Source organism: Tetranychus urticae, chromosome 2 (assembly GCF_039701765.1).
Source record: "Tetranychus urticae isolate SD_2017Ah chromosome 2, NJAU_TeUrti_SD_1.0, whole genome shotgun sequence".
NCBI lineage: Eukaryota > Metazoa > Arthropoda > Arachnida > Trombidiformes > Tetranychidae > Tetranychus > Tetranychus urticae.
Genome location: NC_142959.1, coordinates 14771978 through 14786264, shown reverse-complemented (window position 1 = coordinate 14786264; position 14287 = coordinate 14771978). Strand labels below are relative to the sequence as shown.

The 14287-nt window shown below is 34.1% G+C and overlaps 8 protein-coding genes across 10 annotated transcripts; 4 read left to right on the top strand and 4 right to left on the bottom strand.

Moving 5' to 3' along the window:
- Positions 1-461: 461 nt before the first annotated feature.
- On the top strand, positions 462-1255 carry LOC107362497 (uncharacterized). Its single transcript, XM_015929582.3, has 2 exons — positions 462-571; positions 671-1255. The coding sequence occupies exons 1-2, from the start codon at positions 507-509 to the stop codon at positions 1011-1013; spliced, it is 408 nt and encodes a 135-aa protein (XP_015785068.1). The 5' UTR covers positions 462-506; the 3' UTR covers positions 1014-1255.
- Scsalpha1 (Succinyl-coenzyme A synthetase alpha subunit 1) lies at positions 1032-2807 on the bottom strand. Its single transcript, XM_015929546.3, has 4 exons — positions 2656-2807; positions 2273-2499; positions 1689-2121; positions 1032-1594 (listed from the first exon to the last, which is right to left on the bottom strand). Exons 1-4 carry the CDS (start codon positions 2699-2701, stop codon positions 1305-1307), a joined length of 996 nt encoding a protein of 331 aa, XP_015785032.1. The 5' UTR covers positions 2702-2807; the 3' UTR covers positions 1032-1304.
- A 5-nt stretch (positions 2808-2812) lies between these two features.
- Positions 2813-4440, top strand: LOC107362460 (cytoplasmic 60S subunit biogenesis factor ZNF622). The gene has a single exon (XM_015929538.2). It carries the CDS (start codon positions 3146-3148, stop codon positions 4316-4318), a length of 1173 nt encoding a protein of 390 aa, XP_015785024.2. The 5' UTR covers positions 2813-3145; the 3' UTR covers positions 4319-4440.
- Positions 4441-4553: 113 nt separating this feature from the next.
- On the bottom strand, positions 4554-5844 carry LOC107362482 (uncharacterized). Of its 2 annotated transcripts, none has more exons than XM_089268368.1 (2): positions 5663-5844; positions 4554-5476 (listed from the first exon to the last, which is right to left on the bottom strand). In XM_089268368.1, exon 2 carries the CDS (start codon positions 5447-5449, stop codon positions 4685-4687), a length of 765 nt encoding a protein of 254 aa, XP_089124494.1. In that variant the 5' UTR covers positions 5450-5476; positions 5663-5844; the 3' UTR covers positions 4554-4684. The 2 variants fall into 2 exon arrangements, with proteins under 2 accessions (XP_089124494.1, XP_089124495.1); XM_089268369.1 differs by having other exon boundaries at positions 4554-5443.
- A 76-nt stretch (positions 5845-5920) lies between these two features.
- Positions 5921-8757, top strand: blw (ATP synthase subunit alpha blw, mitochondrial). 2 transcript variants are annotated; one of them, XM_015929509.3, is made up of 8 exons: positions 5921-5968; positions 6121-6209; positions 6295-6537; positions 6805-6978; positions 7064-7379; positions 7452-7603; positions 7677-7844; positions 7915-8757. In XM_015929509.3, the coding sequence occupies exons 2-8, from the start codon at positions 6126-6128 to the stop codon at positions 8455-8457; spliced, it is 1680 nt and encodes a 559-aa protein (XP_015784995.1). In that variant the 5' UTR covers positions 5921-5968; positions 6121-6125; the 3' UTR covers positions 8458-8757. The 2 variants fall into 2 exon arrangements, with proteins under 2 accessions (XP_015784995.1, XP_015785004.1); XM_015929518.3 differs by having other exon boundaries at positions 6081-6209.
- Positions 8758-9255: 498 nt separating this feature from the next.
- Positions 9256-11320, top strand: LOC107362448 (cytochrome P450 4C1). Its single transcript, XM_015929529.3, has 4 exons — positions 9256-9554; positions 9619-9734; positions 9939-10629; positions 10716-11320. The coding sequence occupies exons 1-4, from the start codon at positions 9320-9322 to the stop codon at positions 11252-11254; spliced, it is 1581 nt and encodes a 526-aa protein (XP_015785015.2). The 5' UTR covers positions 9256-9319; the 3' UTR covers positions 11255-11320.
- LOC107362489 (chromobox protein homolog 1-like) lies at positions 11290-12298 on the bottom strand. Its single transcript, XM_015929571.3, has 2 exons — positions 11826-12298; positions 11290-11746 (listed from the first exon to the last, which is right to left on the bottom strand). Exons 1-2 carry the CDS (start codon positions 12164-12166, stop codon positions 11629-11631), a joined length of 459 nt encoding a protein of 152 aa, XP_015785057.1. The 5' UTR covers positions 12167-12298; the 3' UTR covers positions 11290-11628.
- A 351-nt stretch (positions 12299-12649) lies between these two features.
- Manf (mesencephalic astrocyte-derived neurotrophic factor) lies at positions 12650-14083 on the bottom strand. Its single transcript, XM_015938318.2, has 3 exons — positions 13886-14083; positions 13679-13803; positions 12650-13254 (listed from the first exon to the last, which is right to left on the bottom strand). Exons 1-3 carry the CDS (start codon positions 13980-13982, stop codon positions 12946-12948), a joined length of 531 nt encoding a protein of 176 aa, XP_015793804.1. The 5' UTR covers positions 13983-14083; the 3' UTR covers positions 12650-12945.
- Between the last annotated feature and the right edge of the window lie 204 nt (positions 14084-14287).

Below are 14287 nucleotides of genomic sequence, written 5' to 3'. Positions count from 1 at the left end.
TTATTGGTCAATGATTACATTTTGAGATTGCATCTTAAATTAAATATGATACATTATTTTAAATAATCAGACTGAACTCTTAATTTAATCTGATTTCATTTTTAGTGTCTCCAAGCACTTTAAGTTGTAAAAATGATTCAACTTTTTTGATTTCTCAATTGAAAAAAGTAGATTCATCAGTTTCCAATCAGATAATGATTAAAATAGCGAAAGTCTATTGACTTTCGTAAGAGTGTTAACATTAATTCAATCTGTCTGGATGATCCAAGATGATTATCGCTAAAAGTATTATTAATTGCGATATTTTTGAATAATTTAACGATCAATGCTTCTAACATAGAATTGATAGTGAAAGTTTTTGTATAAACCGCCTCTTTGGTTCAATCTCTATAGTCACTATGGGGACAAATTCAACAGTTATTTTAAAAATTTGGTTTCATTTGTTTTGTTAAAAGTTAAATAGCTCATTAGTGTTTGTATTGTTGTAACAGTTTCTATTTTCAATCATGTCATCTTCAAGTCTCAATAGCTATTCGAGTTATGGCGGGTCAACAAGCAAGAAAACTCCAAAGTAAGTCTGATGAATCATGAATATCAATGTCTCGGTTATACAAACTGTAAGTTTTCATACTCATGTACAGTAAATAATTTTTTGTTTCCTTTTTTAAAGACGGATAACTCGCGAAAATGATATCGATAAGGTGGAAAAAATCAAAACACAGCTTGATTCTTTGAAAATTGAACTCGACACTTATAAAGCTAACTTGGCACCTGAAGTGAATCTAGAGGATTATAGATTGGATAACCACGAAGCTCGAAAACTGATGACAACTCTGGAAAGTTTTGCAAATGAACTATCTTCCAAATTAAGTGTGATGAAGCAATTATCAACTGTTCCTAAAGATCAACCATCTTTGGTAATTGACGATGAAGCCTTGGCTGAAGCAAAAAGAACAGTAGAAGACGCCAAATGTATTTTGGAAAATTTAAGAGTTACGGGAAGAGCGGAATAAAATCAAAGCGGATGGCTGTTAATATGAATAATGATTGTAATTTTCTTTTTTATGATTCAAAATAACTGACTTGATTCACACTAAAGTCCTTAATACACTTTTTATCTTGCTTTAACAAACAAGTGGGAAAGATAAATTTGCACAAATATCTGCATTAGACAGATCAATTGAATACTCAAATATATTATTTATAAACATTTTCTTCATTTCATGAATTTTTCAATAACAGAAATTGATCTGAACTTTAATAATAACTCACTCATTGATAGATAGATTTATTTGGTCTAGTCTCTATGCTAAACCTCTCTTCTTCATTTCTTCAAGCATAAAAGCGCCCATTTTAGCTGGTGATCGAGTTACAGCAACTCCAGCTGATTGTAAAGCTTCGATTTTAGCCTGAGCACCACCTTTGCCACCTGAAATGATAGCCCCAGCGTGACCCATACGACGTCCAGGAGGAGCAGTCAGACCAGCGATGAATGAAACAACAGGTTTTGAGTTTGAACCAGAATTGTGTTCTTTTAAATACTCAGCTGCTTGTTCTTCGGCTTGTCCACCAATTTCACCAATCAAAATGATACCTGAAATTTAAATTTAAAGGAAAAATATCAAAACCGATTCAAAGATTTGAAAAGCAGGCGCTATTTAAACACATGAAGAACTTTATGATTTTACCTTTAGTTTCAGGGTCATTAAGGAAGACTTCCAAGCAATCGATAAAGTCAGTTCCATTAAATGGATCTCCTCCGATACCGATGCAAATAGACTGACCTAGTCCAACTTGGGTAGTTTGGTGAACAGCTTCATATGTAAGAGTACCCGATCGGGAAACAATGCCGATTTTACCTCGCTGGTGGATATGACCAGGCATGATACCAATTTTACATTCACCGGGCTTAATGATACCAGGACAATTAGGTCCAATAAGCCTAGTTTTGTTCTGCCTAATCAATGCATGTTTTACGCGAACCATGTCCAATTGAGGAATTCCCTCGGTAATACAAACTACGAGTGGGATTTCAGCTTCGATAGCTTCCATGATCGCTTTAGCAGCTCCAGGAGCAGGAACATATATAACAGAAGCATTACACCCAGTTTCTTTCATTGCCTAAATAAAGATAAATGCAAAATTTTATATAATCTAATTGCACTGAAAGAAAGGTTCACATTTTCAATTGCGAATGTGAAGTCTTGCAATGCGCTCCTAAAAGCAAAAAGAAGTCAAAATATGGAGCAGTTCGCAAACGGTTTGCAATTACCTCGGTTAATGTACTGAACACTGGAAGGTCGAGATGAGTTTGACCACCTTTTCCTGGTGAAACACCACCAACAACCTTGGTACCATATTCAATCGCTTGCTTGCTGTGGAAGGTACCTTGTTTTCCAGTGAAACCTTGACAAATAACCTTAGTATGGCTACCAATTTTTAAAGCTGGCCTTGTTTGATCATAGGCTTTTTTCAGAGCATCCAAATTAAAACTTCGAGCTTGCAAATATAAGGGATAAATTTGAAAAAGAAAAAAAACAGATTAGATAAGTGTATAGTTAAGGGTCACATTGGTTTTTACAGGATAAACGAGTGAAGCAAAAACCATTTTAGTTACACGTCTGGAATCATTATTATTGGTATTAAATTACTTACTTAGAGCTGGTGCAAATTTCACAGCTTTAAGGGTGGATGCTGCCATAATTAATTACAATAGATATGCTAAATAAAATTCAAGAATATTTATGAACAAACAAAATAAAAAATAATGAAAGAAAAATATTGAGTCCTAAGGAGAAAAATCAACTCAACCTTTAACAAGAAGGTGGAGTTAGCAAAGCAAACATAAGCTCTCTGGTTTATTTCAATAACTTTAAATCAGATTATTTTATCAACTGTTTTAATTTATTTGTTCTGTTATTTCCTCGTATTCGATTGATAATTTCCGGATATCGAAATTGTTCGAAGTTATATTATCTTCAAGTAACTCGTCTGGTTAAATTAACGTGCTTTACTTTTTGTTTTGTTGACAAACCCTTGCTGTACATCTTTACCCACGTTTCTCAAGCTTCAGCTGTTATTTTTGAGTTATTTTATCCTGTAATTTTGATTAATAACCCAAATTAGCATTACTGGATACGCAATCATGGCTTCATTTACTTGCTTGACCTGTAAAGTTAATTTCGCCAATAATGAGTGGCAAAAGCAACATTACAAAAGTGAATGGCATCAGTACAATCTGAAGCGTAAATTGGTCGATCTTAATTCTGTTGCCTATGATACCTTTGAAAAGATAAAAGCTCGTCAACAGGCCTTGGAATCAAAAGATACAACGGAACAAACTAGATACTGTGAATGTTGTCGAAAGCCATTCTCATCGATTAAAGCCTATGATCAACACTGTCAGAGTAAAAAACATCGAGAAATGAAGGAAAAAAAGGAAATAAAGGATTCAATAGCAGCCAAGAAACAAACATCCACCAAGGTACCCAACAACCCAGTTAGCACATCAAATGTCGAAATTGATGCAGACAATAGTGATGATTATGAAGATATAGATTCTGATGATGATGATGATTATGAGACAGTTGATGAAGATTATGAGGAAGGAAAAGATGCCATTAGACCTGACCAATGTTTCTTTTGTCTCAGAGAAGCTGATTCAATTGAAGATAATGTCCAACATATGAGTCTAGTGCATTCATTTTTTATCCCTGATGTTGATTATCTCACTGATTTAGAAGGCCTATTAACATATCTTGGAGAAAAGATTGGCATTGATCATGTTTGTCTTTGGTGTTCATACTCTGGAAAAACCTTTCGCTCAATTAAATCAGCTCAACAGCATATGTTGTCGAAAGGTCATTCAAAAATCAATTTCGAACAAGCCGATGTCCTCTTAGAATATGCAGATTTTTATGATTACTCTAAAAGTTATCCTGATGCTGAAGGTGAAAATGTAAGCTCCGACGAAGAAGTCAAAATTGATACAATTGGAGGCGAAGATGATACTTGGCAACTTGTTCTTCCATCTGGATCAGTTATTGGCCATCGATCTTTATTGAGATATTACAAACAAAATTTGAAACCAATCATAGAAAAGACTGGCAATGGAATGAGCACCAATCGCCGTATTCTGGATAAAGTAATGAATAATTATAAAGCTTTAGGCTGGACAGGGATCAAGGGAGAAGCTGCTGTCTTGCGTGCGAAAGATATTAAGTTTTTCAATGAATTAAAAGCGCGACGTAATTTAGACATTGGAATGAAACATAACAAAGTTTTAACTAAACACTTTAGAAATCAAGTCTTCTTCTAGACGATAATTTTACTGTGTTTAGTAATTGTTTCATGTTACTGGCGGTTATGATTACATCCAAATGAGTTGGATAAATTTATAATTATTTTCTTGTAAATTTATATTAAATTATCTGACTTTAACATTTCGATTTCCGATTTACTTATTGCAATCATGCGATAGATTCTGAACGCCTAATCGCTATGCAAGTGAATGTTTGATTGGAAAAATAGCGCGCGTAAAAAAAATCAATCAATTTGAAGATGAACAGAAAAGTTTAAATGTGAAAATTAGCTTCAGCGTGAATATCAAATTTACAAAAAAATAAACAACGTTAGAAAAACATACTTTGATAAATTATATTATCGTCAACAGCGAGAGGTGAGATCAATCGGATGAAAAAAGAATAGAATTCAATGTAGATAATATGTCTGGATTCAAGTCAGAGTTATCGGGGACTTGACTAGACATGAAACCATCAATTTCAGTCGATGAATTCTGATTTGAGCTTGAACTAAGCATGGCTTCAAGTTGTTTAATAGGTTTTTTGAAAGTATCCACATACTCGAAGTAATTCGGATACTTTGATAAACCTTTGTCAGTGTTTTTAAAATATGATCTTTCAGTGATTTGAAGTGATTTGAATTTACAAATGGCTGTTTTACGAGCGGATGATAAAGAGCTAGCATTAGAAGTTAACTCTCCATTTAGTGGTGGTTGCATTCTACATCCTTTTGATTCCTCCTGAGTTTCCTTTATTGTCCCATTAGAACCACCAATATTTATCTTTGGAGAGTCACGTTCAGTATCTATCACCGATGAGTTATGTTTACTCAGCGATGAATCTCGTGTCTTTTTACGAGTCCCTTTAGCAAGCATTTGAAACAGTCTATCTTCTGATGGATCCTCCAATTTGTCTCTATTTGGGTACCTTCCGCGCGTTTTGTATTTTTTTACACGAGCTCTAGGAGTACTGAGTAAACGATCAGAAAACTCAGTTAAACAGTCAAATGATGAACTAGAATCAGAGTCAGATGAATATGGTGAAAGTGGCTCAAGAAGGTCGTGGAAAGAAACCAATTCATTGATCTCCTTAAACAAGGCAACATGGTCAATCTGCCTATCGGTAGGTAATCCATCCATTGGCTGCATAAAAACAAGGAAACACAGGTTAAAAATCTAATGGTTTAAATTAAAATTTGCATTGAATGAATACATTAAATATAGATAGTAGAAAGTAAAGAGCAAAGAGTAGAGAGTAGATGAGAAAAAGGCAAGGAAAATAGATTGGGTTAGCATAAAGATATTGTGGTTCCAAAATGTGATGTAACATACATTGAAATAGGTGAGAATAGCAAAACTTACCAATAAAAATGGACACAAAGGCTTGTCTACTGGTCCAAGGTATTATAAGAAGATTCGTGGTGAACAATCAAGGTAAACCAAGGTGTTAATTTAAGTTAAATTACTTAGACGATTAGTTGAAATGGATAATGTTTTCAATTAACCGCGATTAAAAATCCACAATGCTGCCTGTTCACCTTTTTTGTTAAAACTGCCCTCTGCTGGAAGAAGACAAACATTTACTATCTAGAAGTCGGTCTTCTACAAATTATTTCAATTAGGATTTTGGTAAACTCAACTATCCGGTCTCTATTTAAATTATCAAAGGTAATTATTTACTTTTTAATTTTTTGATTATCATTTTGTACAGTTTATTTGATATTCCACGTTACTGTTCGTGTCCTCTCATCCATCTTTTAATCAACTCTTGAATTATTAGCATTGTTCATTGATTTGTTTCTTTTGCCCTTGACTCAAAGACAACATGGCAATGAGTGCTCTTGCTACCAAGTTTGGTCCTACTTTTAATATCGCTAAAAATGCATCATCTAAATTATCGATTAAGCAGGTCAGTACCGTTTATTAATATTTTCTGGTCATCTTTTTTTGGAATTGAAGCTTAATAAATGCCTATCTTTATCTTTTGCTGGTAGATGTTGAAACTCAATGGAGCCACTAGTGTACAGGCTTTCAGATGCATCAGCAGTTCTTCACCTAGAAAAGCTGTCTCTTCTGAAGTTTCAGCTATTTTAGAGGAAAGAATTCTCGGTAAAACATCTTCTGTTGATCTAGAAGAGACCGGTCGAGTTTTAAGCATCGGAGATGGTATCGCTCGTGTATATGGTCTTAAGAACATTCAAGCCGAAGAGATGGTTGAATTCTCTAGTGGTCTTAAGGTATGGAATCCTTCAAAGAATTTTTGATATTGTCTCTATTGACCTTTAACCCACTTTATGAATTTAACTGCAATTAATTTCATCGGACTCAATCGGCAATATTCAGTAAACCAGACGAATCTAAATTTTAGGCTTCCAATTTTAAACTCTTATGCCATATGTCCTATTTGACCTGATTGCCCTTTAATTTAAAAATTATTTGGTTTAAAGTTATTGAGTATGCAATTTATATTCAATCTTATTTTTAATTTATGGTTTATTTTTTAGGGTATGGCTCTCAATTTGGAGCCAGACAACGTAGGTATTGTCGTTTTCGGTAATGACAAACTTATTAAAGAAGGTGACATCGTCAAAAGAACTGGTGCCATCGTAGATGTTCCTGTTGGTGAAGGTCTATTAGGGCGTGTTGTTGATGCTTTGGGAAATCCTATTGATGGAAAGGTGAGTAGATTAACCGATCAATTTTCTCGGTAACTCAGCTATCCTACTAGATGATTATCTAAATATTTGCATTGCTTTCAATCAGGGTCCAGTCAATTGTAAACAAAGATCTCGAGTCGGTGTTAAAGCACCAGGTATCATTCCTAGGATCAGTGTAAGGGAGCCTATGTTGAGTGGAATCAAAGCCGTAGATAGTTTAGTACCCGTCGGACGAGGTCAACGAGAATTGATCATTGGTGATCGTCAAACTGGTAAAACTGCCATTGCTGTTGATACTATCATCAATCAAAAACGTTTCAATGACGCCGATGACAAGAAGAAGAAGCTTTTCTGTATCTACGTTGCTATCGGTCAAAAAAGATCAACCGTCGCTCAAATTGTAAAGCGATTGACTGATACTGGTGGGTTTTATTCAAATCTACCTATTTTCCATAGCACAACTCACCACTAACTTATTTCAATCTATTTTATAGGTGCTATGAAATACACCATCGTTGTAGCCGCTACTGCATCTGATGCAGCTCCCCTTCAATACTTGGCACCCTACTCTGGTTGCGCTATGGGAGAATTTTTCCGAGACAATGGAATGCACGCTTTAATTATTTATGACGATCTTTCCAAACAGGTAAATTCATTTAATCGATAATCTTTCTCTTTACCCTATTTAATCATTTCCATAACTTTGATAATTTCTACAGGCTGTTGCCTACCGTCAAATGTCTCTTCTTTTGCGAAGACCTCCTGGTCGTGAGGCTTACCCTGGTGACGTTTTCTACCTTCACTCTCGTCTTTTAGAGAGAGCTGCCAAGATGAACGACAACTTTGGTGGTGGATCACTCACTGCTTTGCCAGTTATTGAGACTCAGGTATGACCTTTATCAATAGCAAGCATGGATGAGATGTAATCTGAAAACTAATAATGCTTTAATTTTATAGGCTGGTGATGTATCTGCTTATATTCCTACCAATGTCATCTCTATTACTGATGGGCAAATTTTCTTAGAAACTGAACTTTTCTACAAAGGTATTCGACCAGCTATTAACGTCGGTTTGTCTGTATCTCGTGTCGGATCTGCTGCTCAAACCAAGGCCATGAAGCAAGTCGCTGGTTCAATGAAACTTGAGTTAGCCCAATACAGAGAAGTTGCTGCTTTCGCCCAATTCGGTTCTGATTTGGATGCTGCTACACAACAATTGCTTTCCAGAGGAGTCCGATTAACCGAGCTTCTTAAACAAGGTCAATATGTCCCTATGCCAATTGAGGATCAAGTAGCTGTTATCTACACCGGTGTCCGAGGTTACTTGGATAAACTTGACCCTGCCAAGATTGGTGAATTCGAGCGACAATTCCTTGCTCACATCAAATCTCAGCACTCTGATATTCTTAGCGCTATTGCCACCGAGGGTAAAATTAGTGATACCCTTGACGCTAAAATGAAACAAATTGTCACAGATTTTATGGCAACTTTCAACGCTTAAACTCAAAACACTTTTATCACTTTAATCCTGTCCTCTTCAAGTCAATAGCTTTGAAAACTCAATCCACACAGAGTTTAGGTTGTTTAGTAAAAGAAACGAAAAAATCCTCAATGGTGTAAATCAGAGAAATTGAATAAAACGCTTATACTATGGGATGGGAGAGTCTATCAAAGAACTAATCGGTCAAAGACAATTGTATTATTGTATAATAAAATCGTAATCATATGACCATGTCAATGTTCTCTTCTAATAAGTTAAAGTCATCAGTTGCGTTGAAATTAAAAATGTCATGAATTTTAATCTGATTGTTCAAGCATTTAATTTACCCACAAATTAACTCGTTACTATTTTTCTGCCAAAAACCGATCACACCAAAGCTAAATTGATTTTAAGTAATCATTTAACCAAAAGGGTGTCCTTTTAGATGAAAATGATACATAAACGTACCTTCATAATAAGCATCAGAATCGTTTATATAATTATCGCAATCAAATAAAACAAGTTTAAAAGTAAATAAAAATTACCTTTAATATTGTTTACAAATAACCAACTTTCAGGAACCCATTTTCAACTGAATGTAGATCCTATTAATAAATAGTTGAATTGTGTAACTTGCAGTTTCTCAGTTTTCGCTAAGAAACTTACGTCAAGCTCAAAAATAGCGTTAGCTAGCCCGGAGGACTCATTCAAGGCAAAATTTCAGGTTTTCAATAAGTTTAATCGATATGTTATTTGTCTTTAAAAATCTGTGATTTAACCTAAGGAGCAAAACAACTAGATTTTCCGCTATTCAATAGCTGATCATGGAATCGACTTGCTTAGTTTGAATTCAGATTCAGACCAATTAGTGTAGTGATATTGAATGGCCATCGCAATGTATTTTATTAAATCAGTTTGGTTAAACTCTAAATTGTTACAATTATTGACACTGGGACCTTTGTCGATTCTCCTTTTTGTGTTATTTAAAAAGCTTTACAATGCTGTTCGTTTCATCTTACACTATCGTTCATTTCCTTCAAAGAAAAGCCACTTGTTTTTTGGTGACCTGAAAGAATTGATTCCATCATTTCCCTCACTCTCATCTAAAGCATCATCAAGTAAGTTTAAACTAATATCCAACGTAACCACAATTAAGAAATTACCATCTTTTCGCAATTACAGCATACGCAGCTGAATTTATTTTGGATCAACAAGCGAAAAATGAAAATGAAGGAGTCTTTGTGTTATGGGTATCTTGGTATCCAGTGGTTTCTGCTTGCGACTATCGAGCTGCTGAGGTGAGAATTGTTCATTTTCTTAGGAAACGTTGTCTAAGCATCTAATGAACTCATTAATCAGTTGAAATAGTTTTTATAGTAAACTAAAAGTCTTGTTTGAATTATTGTTGGATCTATCCAAAGACTCTATCAGCAGCTGACTATTGCTTAACATTTTTTTATTTCAATTAACCATTATTTTATTGTTTGAACTGTTCGTCATAGGCTATTCTGACTAAACCAAATCACGACAAAGGCAGCTTCTACAAATTTCTTGGTCTTAAAGATGGTCTTGTGGTGTCTCATGGGCCTAAATGGAAGGCTAGAAGACGAATGATTGAACCCTTTTTCAGCACTAAAACCCTATCATCATACCTCCCTTCAATGAAACAATCATTTCGTTCAATGATAAAAGAATTAGGAGAGGAAAAAATGGAATCCATTGACATGGGTGAAAATATTCACAAGTGTTCATTGGATATTATAATGAAAAGTACTATGAGTATATCCATTGAATCTTTGCGTGAAAGAAAAAATGAAATGATAAGAGATCTCGACTTTTGTGAGAAAACGGTCATCACCCGTATGCTCAATCCTCTTCTGTGGCCTGAAAACATGTTTTATAATTCCGAATTAGGTAAAATTTTCAAAGAATGTGAAAATCGAATTGACCATTTCACCGAATCGAAAATCAAAGAAAGACTTGAATCCCGAACTGAGTTACCTAAAGTGAATGAATCAGAGAGAGAAATGAGAAATGATTTCATTGATCTACTGTTAAATCACTACAAGCCTGATTCAACGGATGTTACTAAATCAATTGACATCGAAGGAATGAAAGAAGAAATACTTAACCTGATTATTGCTGGACACGACACCATTGCTTCTGGACTTCGATGGACCCTTTTCCTCTTAAGTAATTTAAAAACATCAACAGCGACAACTCTGATAAAAATACTTTTTAGCAACTATGTATTAAAACCTGTCTTCATTTATTTTCAGGTTGCAATCTAGACTGTCAAGAGAAACTTTATAACGAGATTTCAAGCAGCCTTGATGATGATGACAATCTCACAGACTTGGAAGCAATCAGCAAATTAACCTACCTGGATCAATGTATCAAAGAGAGTATGAGACTTTACCCACCGGTTCCCATTTTGGCTCGAATATTAGATCATGATGCTCAAGTTGGTAAATATCGCATTCTTAAGGGCACAGTAATTATTTTCTCATATTATGCCATCCATCGAGATAGTAAAGTCTGGGAAAATCCAGATTCTTTTGATCCAGATCGTTTTAGTGAGGAAAGGTTTGCAAAAATTCCAAAGTTTGCTTTTATACCTTTTGGCCATGGGCAAAGAAGTTGCATTGGACAAAGATTTGCCATGATTGAGATGAAACTGTTCATAATACATTTAGTTAGAAAATACAAGCTTGTTTCAACTCAAACAGTTGATCAAGTTAAATTTGATATGGATGTGACAATGAAACCCAAAACCCCTCTTACATTGAAACTTTTTCCAAGAGAGACACTCGCTTGATCTTTCTTGATTATTGTAAAAAGATGAGATTGAAATTTTGAATAAAATTGCTGTATTTAATTTTGATACCTTTTTATGAGAGCATCCAAAAAATTTTCAGAAAAACATCAATTTGATTCAACAAATGAAGTAAAATATCAATAACGTCGATAATGCTTGAGCGTACAAAAAATGTCCAGTTTATGAAAGCTTTCATGATTTAGGAATATTTTGATTGAGGATCTATTGGAAAAATATCAATAGTTTTATCTGAATCAATCAGATGTACAAAAATGAGGCTTAAGCAAATGAAAATAGTCTAGAGGCTTGATTTTCAAGGTGATCCGAGCAGTCAACCATTAGTTGTCACAATAACAGTGATTATTTGAGTTGGTCTAGCCACTGATCTGGCTATTGTTTCGAAGATTTCTTTCCATGTATTCAATAACCAGTTGAGGACACTTTTGCTCAGCAACATGACTTGGGATGATTCCATGTGGAATCTCGTTCTTCCTGAAAACAATAAAATGTCAAAGAATGAAGTACTTTCATCAATCATTTATCAATAGCTTTTGATTGTTAGTTTACTCACCATTTAACAAAATAAATGATCTCTGATCCAATTTTTGTGACACCAGTGATTGCTTCAGGTGTTAATCCTGCATCAAATCCAGTTGGTTCATTAGGACCGAATAGAGGTTTCACTTTAGGCTCATGTCTGGCCCTTTCTTCAGCATCTGCCCGTCTTCTTTGTTTCTCTTCATAAGTCGCAATCAGTTCTGGACAGTTTACATTCTCTTCTTTTTCCCAAGAATTGAAAGAACTGGCCCAACCAGTCCATTTCAAGAAGTATTCTTTCTTTCCATCTCGTACTCGTACATCCAATATTTTTTCAACATCGTACATTTCATCTTCTGCGTTATTTGTATCCATGATTTTTCACGAAATAATTTGAAAGTCTCGATCAAAAACGATAAAAACAAATTTCCAGCAACTTCGGTCAATTATTGAAGAAAACACGATTTTGTAATGGATGAAACAACAACAACTAGTTAGGAATGGTTATCCAAAAGAAAACAAACTCCTTCCTCTCTCTTCTGCTCTTTCCTCTTCAGTGACTAAATGCTGCCTTTAACCACTATTTTCTGACTATTCATCAATTTACAGTAAAAAACGAAATTTTCGTGGATTTTACTAAACAATTTATAAAATCTTGAGAATAACTTAAGAGTTTTGTATAAATATTCATGTAATCATATCGAATCACTAAAAATTATTGGAAAATTTAGTTATTTTAGTGGTTTTCAGCAATTTAATAGTTTCAATTAAACGTTCACTTACAAAGTTAGATTGTAAAGTGGAACGACAATGTAAATTATTCAAATATGTTTAGAAAAATGATTAAAATAGCAAAAGTAATTTGGTTAATGGACTTTTATTTTTTTATAACAAATTTGAATTGACTAAAAGTTTGGAATCTTCTCCATGCAATCCAACGGCTTTTGTGGTCATCGTTATTTAATCTTCATTGAACATTGTTATTAATGCATTGAAGAAACTTGTGTCGATGATTGTACACAAATTGGTTGATCTACAGGTAAAAGATTGGGTCTCAAAGGACAATTTAACGTGAGGATGGTTGGTTAAAATCAATAAGTTAAATTACAATTTATTATAATTTCATATAAGAATGGAATAGAATATTGCTAGCATCATAATTCTTGTTTTACATATTTAGGTTTAAGTTGTTCCACTCGTTTGATGAACTCGGCTTTTTCAATGCAACCCTCACAGGTTTCATCCCAATCGTTTAGTATTTTCTTCAGATCTCGAACTCGAAGTTTTTTCAAGTCAACATTGTTTAAATCTATCACCTTCTCATAGCGAAGTTCACAGATTTGTGAATCTTTTTTATGTAATTTATCACAGATTTTATCTGCAGGAAGACCCCAACTTAATGGTTTACTCAATTCTGAAACAATTTTAGTGGCAGATTCCTCCAAAGCTCCAATATAGTAACACTAAAAGTATAACAAAAATAATAGACAATAAAAGAAAATAATGAGACATAGGAAAAATGAAGTAAACGTTAAAGACAAGTTAATCTTTTGATAAAGAGAAAGTCAACCATGGAAAGTAGTCAAATATAAAATTAAAACAGTACAAGAGAATTTCATTCAAGACTATTGCCCTTTTCATGGTAGGAAGAAAGAGTTGGAAGGACCGATTGTAAAAGCAAAACAACATTTTAAAGTCAAGGTCAACACCCTTTCCCTCAAGATACGGAAATAATTTCCACTTATAAAAGCCTGAACGTAAAGGGTAAATGTTGCGGCGAGACAACCGGCGAACCAATGGAAAAATCTCAACTACTAAGAAACTTGAGACTGCAAACGCAATTGAGATGGAAAAATGACTTTGAATTTCAAAATTGATTTTACTTACAAAACGATTTTCGGATTTCTTGGTTGTTTTACAAAATTCTGACAGCTTGGCTTCAATTTTAGCTGGATCACTTTTTTCATCATTGGAAAGCTGTTCAATAAGCTTATTTACAACACCAACACAGACTAGAATAGATATACAAAGAAATAAGAAATTGTCAGACTTAGGCACAGAGGTGTAAAACGAGGATAAATATGGATTACTTACCTTCACAGTCACCGGGTTTTAACGATAAAGCCGATCGAATGAAAAATGTATTAGCTAAGATGAATAAGCTTATAGTGACATCCATCACAGAGACCATGATTGCTGTGATCTACTTGGTAGAATGTGTTAAAAATGCAAATATAAAAGATACAACAATTAATTAAATAACTATAAGTAACTAATCCAAAGAGTTGATTAAAAAAGTGACAATTTAATACAAATTAACTGTAATATTTACGGAAAATTGAAACCAGAAACACAACTCAACTTGTCACTCTGTGATTGGTTGATTCAACACATGAAGTTCAGAGCCATCTAGAGTATAATTCAAAAACTATATAAATTTTATCCAGATTTTTTTGTAATGTTTGATTGTTTTCAGGCATTTTTGGTATATTATGC